Source organism: Mesitornis unicolor, unplaced genomic scaffold, assembly GCF_000695765.1.
Source record: "Mesitornis unicolor isolate BGI_N332 unplaced genomic scaffold, ASM69576v1 scaffold16594, whole genome shotgun sequence".
NCBI classification, from domain to species: Eukaryota; Metazoa; Chordata; class Aves; order Mesitornithiformes; family Mesitornithidae; genus Mesitornis; species Mesitornis unicolor.
In genome coordinates this window covers 40,377-49,933 of record NW_010180928.1, presented here as the reverse complement: position 1 = coordinate 49,933, position 9,557 = coordinate 40,377, and the positions used below count along the sequence as shown (strand labels likewise).

At 51.2% G+C, this 9,557-nt stretch overlaps 1 protein-coding gene across 1 annotated transcript in view; it reads left to right on the top strand.

The window, feature by feature from the left end:
* Window positions 1-9,557, top strand: part of LOC104539668 (LIM homeobox transcription factor 1-alpha-like) — a gene marked incomplete at its 5' end in the record, with an annotated part of 41,210 nt that overhangs the window by 25,905 nt on the left and 5,748 nt on the right. Inside the window, 1 exon segment of the mRNA XM_010183255.1 lies at window positions 9,522-9,557. This exon segment is cut by the window's right edge and continues 19 nt beyond it. Within this exon segment, the coding sequence (XP_010181557.1) occupies window positions 9,522-9,557 (36 nt within the window).

The window sequence follows — 9,557 nt, the reverse complement described above, 5'->3', positions numbered from 1 at the left end:
TGCCGATGTGTTCCCAGGCCACCGATGGCACAAGAAATCACAGCCCTGCCTTGGGTGCCGCTGAGGTTGAAAAACGTGCCCCAAGCATTTGTTTCTCCCCAAGCCCTAGCCCAAGAGCACACGCTAGAAAAGGGCTGCAACATGAGATCAGCAAAAGGGGTAAAAAAAGATGGCTTAAATTTAATGTCTTTTTAGATTAATATTTCCATTCATTCCAGAGCATATTCCTCTGGTATTTCCAGCGCGCTTGTTTAGCTGAGTAGTTAACAAACTTCATCGAAACACATGTTATAGTGCTCTCTAGTGCACGGAGCTATGAATGAAGGATGCCTCTTTTGAGATATCTCGATGTGCCGTGCAGCTTTTGCTCCAGAGCAGCCTGTTAACCACAACAGCTGCTTCCCATTCTGGAAATGCTCTTGAAAAAAAACCCCAGCCACCCACCCCAACAAGCTGACAACACACGCAGATGATATTTATGCAAAACCCCGTGTGAGGGTGAGCTGGGGCACATAGAAATAAAAGATAAGGCAAGAAATAACGCAGCCGGGAGACTGATCTCTCCCCACCGGCAGCGCCTGGTGTGATCCCGCAGATCTCTGTTTGCTAAGCCGGTCTGAAGCAGCTGGTCTCTATGTCCGACTTAGTTTGCCCTGTTTAGTTTTTATACAGCCGAGAGATTTTTATAGCCGCCAGAGCACGGGGAAGCTCGACAGGATATTGGTTGCCTCCTAATGAGAGTTTGCCGCGTTGGCACATCGTCACAAACGCCCTGTGAATTTTAAATGCTTAGAAAATGACTGCTCCTGCAGCCCCATCCCTGGATGCTTGAAGGGCCCTTGGGGGAAACCTGGGTTTTCTGTTTAATAAAGGAAAAGGCAAGCCTTGGTTGTAGCCTAGGAGACTCAAGAGCAGCTGGGAGCCCCAGCACTGGGGCATGGCTGAGCCAGACGCACACCCACCTGTACTGCCCTTGATGGTGATGCTTTGGGAAAGCCCCCCAAAAGCCAGGGGAGCCCATCCTGCCCTGGGCAGGTGGGAATTTGGGTCTTCCTGAGCATGAGGTTGGACCTGTGGGACCAGGCTGGGGTGGACTTGATCCCTTGGGTTTGCCTGATCCCTTTTTGAACCTGTTGGTACTAGGTAGAGGTGAGTTTATGCCATCATAGGGGCACTGGGGCTGGAAGCGGCTGCAAGTCCCGAGCCTTTCCTCTGCTGGGAGCTGTATCAGGTTGCTCAGAGCTGGGGACAGTGCTGGCTGTCCCGGAGGAAGGAGATTTCACAACTTCTCCACTTGACCTGAATGCTCTTTCATATTTTTTTTTTGTAACCCTCTTTTTGAAATTCAGGATGGAAAATAGAAAGATTTTAATTCTTTTATTTTGTTTCTATTTTCATTTTCCATCACAGGAGGCTTACAAAAGATTCAGAAGCAAATATAATGACTTGCAAAAGAGATTCCCCAAGCTGGAACAGAACTAAAATTGTTCCTTCCCCCATGGTGGAACAGCACATCTTAAAAACAGCGGGTGTGTAAAATCCCCAAGTGGGTAGGAAAACCATCCTCCAGGATTTTTTTAGACAGGATATCTGTTTCTTGGAAAGCAAAAAGAAGTAAGTTTCAAGAGAATCAGATTTTTATCCACAAAATGAATGACACGAACAGTATTTCCTTCTCTCCTAGTTATTCCTGCCCCGCTTACAAAGCCAGCCAAATCGGGATGGTGGCGGTGATGGCACATCCTCTTGCTCCTGGTGACTTTGCTTTTCCATCATTTGCCTCCCCATTAATCTCAGTACAAACAAAGGCTCTGAAGAGACAAGCTGAAAAGCTCCTGGGGGTACGTTTAAATCAGTCCTTTCTAATAATGTCTGTCGACCTCTCTGTGGAAGCACTGCTCCCCAAGGAAAGGACACGGAGCCGCAGCAGCGTGCTGAAATATGGTGGGGTGTAATTAATTCTGACCTCTGGCTCCCGCTCACTCACTCTCAATATTAAATTTGACTAGTGATATTGTGGTTTTTCAATTATCCTTGTTTTCTTGGGGGCACAGAGCGGGGAGGAGGTCGCTGCTCGAAATTCAGCTTGGTGGGAGATGTGTCGGCTGGGATGCAGAACTGCTGTGCTGCGGGCTGGATGGGAACAACGCTTGGGTTGTGTCCATTGGGATGGCGTTTGGGCTTGGATGCAGTGTCGTGCGTGACTCTCCACCACTACCTGTGTCCCTCCCGCCTCCATAACCAGATGCTTGATTGGTGCTGTGATGGGGCCAGCTTCCTGCCTGGTGCTTCACACTGTTATGGAGGTTGAGGGCACAAAAAAGAAGCAGCCTCTAGGGAAACGAGGAAGAAAATCAGCATTTTGGTCGTCTTCTTCTAGCCTTACCCAGGAGGTCACTTTCTGGCCACTCCTGAAGTCAGTAAAGGATTTTTATCAGACTCCCTCAGGGTCTGGAGGGAACCCAGCACCATCAGGTCCTCTAGGACCTTGTTGGTGAAAGTGTTATTAGTATGTCCTTGGTCAGAAATGGAGCAAATTAAAGCAGCCTTAGAAGCTGTGCACTTGCTTGACCTTTTCTTTTGGTGTAGAGAAGCCTTGAGGGTTGCTAGTGTGTTTTGGCAGCGGCTGTTTGCTTGGAAGGCTTCGCTTGTCTGTTTGTTTAACCCTATCATTCTAGCAGTGCCCCTGCATGTCCCGGTGTGGTCTCTGGAGGGTCTGGGGGGTGTTAAGTGACTGCTTTTGGACCTTGTTCTGGAGGCAGGGATGAAGGTGCCTTTTCTGGGGAGGCTCAGGTGGTTCACATGTAGCAGAAGGAGGGTTAAACAGTCCAGTGTCAACTCCCTCCTCCTCTGCTGCCCCCTTTTCTCCTTTGCCACTACCTCCCCAGCACCCCCTCATCTCCAGTGCCCTCTGCCCTGGCACCGGGTGCCAGGAGGGGTTGTGGGACCTGCTTAGGTGCCAGTGAGCATCAGGGCAGGAGCTCATTTAGGGATGCTCCTGCAGGATGCCCATGCATGGACCCCCCAGTTTAGCCGCTCCAAAGCCTCTGGAGTCTCTGAGTAGGGTTGTTCCCCTCCTCTGTCCCCCACCATCCCCGATAGCAGCCAACTGCTCAGGACTGGATTTGCAAGAGGCCAAGGGTTGGCTTTTCAGACTCCATCCCCAGCTGCCGGCAGCAGCTTGGCTGGACCCCGAGGAGAGCTTGCACCCCAGGGCTGCGGAGGCGAGCTCTCAGCAACCCCCAGGGTGAAGTAAGGCAGTTTCAGCCCGGTTGCCATGTCCCCTCCAAGTGTCGGAAAACGCATTCAGGCAGCAGGGATGAGAAGGGCTTGAGCCGGGGGAGGGAGGGAGGAGAAGGGAAATTAAAAAAAAAAAAAAAGGAAAACACCACTTGCTGCAAAGCGAGTGAATTCTCCAATAAACCCGAATCTGCTGAGAATACATTTTACAAACATGCAGCGAAGTTGGCCGCTTTTGTTTGGGCGTTTGTTAAGCATTAACTAAAGAATGCCATGGTCCAGCCTGCTCGGTGTGAAACCTAATTCTCCCCCTTTCTGGAGCCATGGCATGGAGTGCTCAATTTTTTTCTCTCTGTAGGACTGCAGCCTTCTGGTACTCCAGCCAAAAAACACTCATATTTTAGCAAGCTTAGCCCCGGCCCCGTTGCCAGGCAGTAAAGCGAACACTTGTCCACCTCGGGGGGGAGGGAGCTGGGAGCTGGGAAGGGTCAGGAGACAGCCCAGGGGAAAACATCTTTCCTCTGTCCCATTGGAGACCTCTCCAAGGGCTTGGGGTGTGCGGGGAGGGAAGGCCAGGGTGGCCATGGGTGCTTTCCTCTGTCAACCCAGGAGCCTGGAAACCTTGGATGAGTTTGGAGGTCTGTAGGGATCTCTGGTGCTGGTTTGCCTTCCAAAACACTCTCCCTATTCCTATCCCCTATCTCCCTATCCCCAGCACTGTTCTCTGCAGTGCTAGGATGAACTCAGCCCTTTCCTATCCGGTCCCATGGCCTAGGCACCCTCCTGTTGGGTCCAAGGGTCCATGTGGCACTCTCATGGCTGCGGCCAGGGGCTGCCCTCGCAGACACAACACACGGGGGTGCATCTGTCCCCCTTGCTTCCTGACCACGGTCCATACCCCACAAGGGCCAGAGAGGGGGATGAGGTGACAGGAGCCCAGTGGCAGCAGGAAAGCAACTTGTTCCCAAACCATGGGTGCAGAATTGACAGCGCCTGGCATTTTTCCATTGCCAGCCCGTTGAGGACATGATGCTGCCATCCCTCCTTCCAAAGGGGTGACAGTGAGTGAGAAGATGACCCGGTGCCAAGACAACTCAATCCAGAGTCCTCACTCCCTGTGGAGCCCTCTCGCCGCCGGCACCCGCTGCCAGCCTTCTCCTCTACCCCTCACACAGTGCGTGGCCATCAGCTCATCCCCATGCCAAGGTCATGGCTCCAGGGGGATCACGGCTTTGCTCTCTAGAGAGTCATTGGTTGGGGATGGCTGTGAGCACGGCCAGGCTGGAGCTCCTTGCACCTCCAATGGGTCGGTCAGGGTCTGCTCCTCCTGGCCCATGGTGACAGCAGGAGATGAGTTGGTCAGGTCTCTTCACCAAGGCACTGGAAAACCCAGCATCCCTGTGGATGTGTCTGCTGTGAGCGACCATGGCAGGGGTTGAGCAAGGCAGCTGAGAGGAAAGCATCCCTCTGCCCGGCAGAGCTGCCTCTCCCTACCCGCCGCCAGAACCCAGCCTCTGCGCAGCTATTGAGATTTGTCCGTCAGTATTTAATATCGGTGTCCCCGACCCGCTGCCCCCCCCAGGGAGGCTCCGAAGGGCTGTGTTTGTATGCAGCGCACGCAGACAGACAGCAGCCGGGAAGCGCCCGTCAATCACGGCCCCTTTCAGCCTGTCACCTCAAAATAAAGGGAGAAAGAGGGGGTGACAGCTCTGATGGGAAACTGGGGCTGCTTGTGCAGCTCCCCCTCCATCAGCGCGAGAAGGGACATGGGATGGATCACCCCAGAGGTGGCTTCGGCCACGTGTCGAGATTTCTAGGTTTCAGTGAGTCTGTGTGGTTGGGAAACCCCAAAGCAGAGGTCTGGGATGGCTTTCTTGAGGGAGAGGAATTGTGTGGAGGAGCAAGACTGTGTCCCAGAGGAAGGGGGGATGTCTGGAATGCCAGCTAGCTTGTTTAGGGGTCTGCCAGCAGAAATGTTGCACTTTTAGAAATGGCAAAATGTTTTATTTCAAGATTTTCTTGAAACTCACCAACACCACCTTTCTGTTTCAAAACTGCAGATTGTCGTTTCAAAAGGGACCTACATTTAAAAAAAACGAAATATTTTAATCCAGATTAATGGATCCAGGCAAAGAAAGGTTTTTAAGGCCAGAAACAAAAGGCTTTAAATTGTGATAAAAATTGCTTGCATCACCATATTTTTGTTCCAGTTCTTCCTAACTTGAGTGGGCTTGTTTTTATTTACAAATATTCACTCTCAGCGCTTCAATGAGGTTATTGCTGAGCTGCTGCAGCAGGCTGGGTTTCCACCGAGCATCACGGTGCTGAGCAGGTCACCCCGTCTGGTGCCCTGCCCTGCGTCTGCCAGCTTCCTATGTGCTTAAACAAACACCCCAGCTGCCAGCCAGGCCTGATTCAGCTTTTGAATCCCAGGCTATGAAGGGAAAAAAAATAAATCTACTGAGAACTAAAGCCTGCAGCATCCGTACGACGGCAGAAATGAAGGTGTTCCCATTGCAGTTTAGAGGCTGGAAATTTTTTCTTGGTTTAAAACCTGGGCAAAGCCCATCCTTCTTCTTTTCTGTGCAGCCTCCTGTAGAGAAACGTAATCTCCAAGTCCCCTTTGCAGTGCAAAGAGGTAGAGAGGGGAGTAAAGATGGCATTTACTCTGCAGCCTGCTGCTTGCAGCTGGAGGGAACTGGGCACAGAGGTGAAGATCCCAGAGGTGGAGGAAAACATCTCTGGATCCAGACTGGTGGGTCTTACTCAGGCAAAAATGTTAAATTAATTGCTAGATCTAGGGCTGGATTAAAATCTTCCTTCAGTCACATCTCAGGCTGACCAGGGGTGTTTCAGAGGGGTTATCCATGCTGGAGTTATCCTATGTAGGGCTACCCCTATGTGGGGTTATTCCCAAGTGGGGTTATCCATGTGTGGGGTTATCCATGCATGCTCTTCCTCCCGAGTCCCTGTAGAGGAGCTGGTACTGTCCAGGGCTGGTCCAGGCGTCTGGGACACCAGCAATGCCCTTTGCTTTCTCCCCTTTACTACCTGTGGCAGGCTGCAGTTTTTATGCCTGTGACCTTTCAGTGCCTATGATCTGGGTTTATTGTGGGGTTATAAGGAGCTCTTTATGGTTCTGTGCTGTGGAAGTGGTTTTACGGCAATTTCTCGGCATCTCGGGTTACCCAGGAATGGGCGAGTCCTGCACTGGACAGTGAAAGACGCCCTGTCCCTCCAGCATCCCTCAGCAGGAGCTGCTGGGGACTCAACAGTTTGGAAATAAAGTAATTTATTCAGCGACCTAAGTACAGCTTTAATTGTCTAATATTAGGCTACCATTTACCTTAATCTCACGCCTTCCTGTTTTGCAACATGCTTTGGGCTTAGAAACATCCATCGCTCGGTTGGTGCTGCTGTGTCCAATTGGCAGAGTTTTATAGCCTAATCAGTGCCCTGGAAATAGATATTTTGGGCACATTCATTCACGAAGCTTAGATAGCACTAATGTAATAGCTTATCAGTATTTTATTGCTGAGAGCAGTTAGTAATCCCAACAGGTAGGGCTTGGACTTCATTTACACAAGATGAGAATGTGTTACTGGATGAATACAAATCGTCTCCACTTTGGCATAAGAGAGACATAATTAAAGATGAAATGACTACAGAAATATTAACACAAGCCTGCATTTTTCAGAGCTGGGACAAGAAAAAATGACCCTTCAAGGGAATGCACATTCCTCTCCTTACAGGGCAGTTATAGGGCACAGACAGTTGTATATAAACCTGGGAAATTAAGGTTGAATATACACACACACACAAAAAAAAAAGCACTACTAATGGCATTATCTGGAATGATAAATTCCTAAACCTCCACCTTTGATGTTATGATCTTCTGCTTTCTGTAGCAGCAACAGTGTTTTATAAAAGCTTTTAAACACCTCTTTCCTACTTCTTGAGGGATGCCACAATTTGCTGAGTGCACTGAGGCCGGCATAGGGAGAGCGATGCACCCCGTCCCTGTGCTCTCCATCACTGTTTCGGAAAAGCCTGGATGGGAGCAGGCATAGCCCACGTGCCGGCATGAAGCATCCACGAGGGGACACCAAGGTGGGAGGGAGCCGACGCCACTAAAGAGGGGTACATCTGTGGGCTCCATTCCCAACCCTTTGAGCCCTCAACACTTGAGCTGAGAGGTGATGCTCTGTGGCTGACCCTGCCCGTTGGCACGGGGAGGCAGGCGTTTTCCTCTGCTCCCGCAGCATTTCTACTCTCCTCATCGTGGTGGGATGCGCTGCCTTGCCCAGGCTCGCTGGCTCCATGCAGGCAAGCGCTGGCCTCTGATGAGAGGGGCACAGATGCCACCAGCTGCTGCCGACTCTGCTGGGCTTGCTGCCTGCTCTGCCCAGCCTGCCTGTCCGCTGCCGGCGATTTGCACAGCCGACCGGCTTGTTTATTGGCTGCTGGACAGCTGAAGCAGTGAAATGAAAAGGTGAAATGAAGCCTGGCTGGGATTTCACGGGAGCAGAGGCTGCAGCAAGATGCGTGCCCCTGTGCTGCTGGGGAGCTTTTGTTCAGCAGCGTCTCGGGTGTTACGGGTGCCTTCGCCTCGGGAGCTACCTCCGGGGCACAGAGACATGCACGTGCCTTGCTCTGCCCCCCGTCTCCTTGTTTTATGGGCTGTGAAGCTCATCAGAAAAAAATTTACTCTTTTTCTTTTCCCATTTTCTGGTGGTTTTGCTGTGAGGATTTTGCGTACATCTGGTCCTCTTATTGGAATGGGGCTGACTCAGCACTTTTCATTTCCGATGTGTTTTTTTTTGTAACAGCTAAAAAAAGAGAAAGGATTGAAAGCCCACTGGTGGCTGCAGGGCTGCCCTTCCCCTCCACAGCCAGGCATCCCCGGTCCTGCAGGTCTTCCCCAGGGATGGCACATGGGATGAGGACCATGGAGGTGGGAGCCACGTGGGGCTGGTGGAGGGATGGATGCAGCACTCCCTGCACAAGTCCCTGGGGCATCCCTGGGCTGGGACATGGGCGATGCTCAGAGATAACCTCTGCAGGCTGTGTGCTGACATCTGATTTATCTTTCTGGGCCAAAGTCATCAAGACAGGGGAATAATAATGTCCAGTTCCCACAGATATTTAGGACCAAAGTTGGTAAACAGGGATATTTTTCCTTTATGGGGCCCAAGCCAAAAACACAGATATCTGAGGTTGGTGAAGAGGTTCTGATGTGGTACTTTCAAACGTCTGTATTGGGGGGGAACATCTCATGCATGTAAAGCATCCAGCCCAGGGTTTAGCTCCAGGTGCCTCCAAGTCCTCTCAAGCCGGCATTGATGCTGCCTCCTCTGCATTGCTTGCCTCAGTTTCCCAAACTGTAAATCATTAATAATGTTACTGACCTTCTAGGTAAGGACATTTAAAGTCAGAGAAAGAAAAAATATATTTCATCAGAAATGTTATTGCTGTCATTATTATTAATGGCTTTTAAGTGTAAGGCCAGTGTGTTTAAACCTGGGAACTGTACAATTAGGGATGCCTCAAACACTGTCACGTCAATGTCAAGAAACAAGCTGAGCTTTTTCTTTTCCTTTTGACAGATCAAGTTTTCAGTCTGTCACCAGCCTGAACCCAAAACTTGCAGCCATGGAAATTGTTTATGATACATTAGACATTCCTGATGCTTTTGCAACCAGGAATGGTGCTGTTCCAGTGCCCCAGGCCAGAGGGACGGGGTGGTTTGTGGGTGGCTGACAGTGCAGGTGCTTTCTGCAGGTGCTTGTTGAGAGGCACAGATTAGCTCGCTGGCCCCATTGCCATCTCCAGCATCTCCTTCTGTTTACATGTGCGCCAGAGGCAGGTGGACACGTAGGGTTGGCTTGATAAAACTCAGGTAGATGTGGTATGTCCCATGTCTTGTGGTGGTGGTAGCTGGACTGTTGGGTTTGCTGCCTGTCTGCTTTTCTTCTGGAGGATCCAGACATTGAGGTCTCCATCCTTTGACTGCATTCGTGGTGAGCACCTGGTAACAGGTCAACCACAAGTGCCAAATTTGACCCAAAACCAGCATCCCCCATTGGCACAGATCAAACTTGCAGCACATGCCCAGCTCCTCAATGCAATCAAAGCACCAGTGGGGTGACACAGTGATCCTGTGCCCATTCCCTTCCCCCTACCACAGGTGCCCCATCCCTTGTCCCCAGTGCCGTGCCACCCACCGGGTGCAGCCGCGGTGCAGCCGGGTGTCCCAGTGGGGTCTCCTCTTGCTCCCCCAGGCTCTTCGCGGTGAAGTGTGCCGGGTGCCGGGAGGC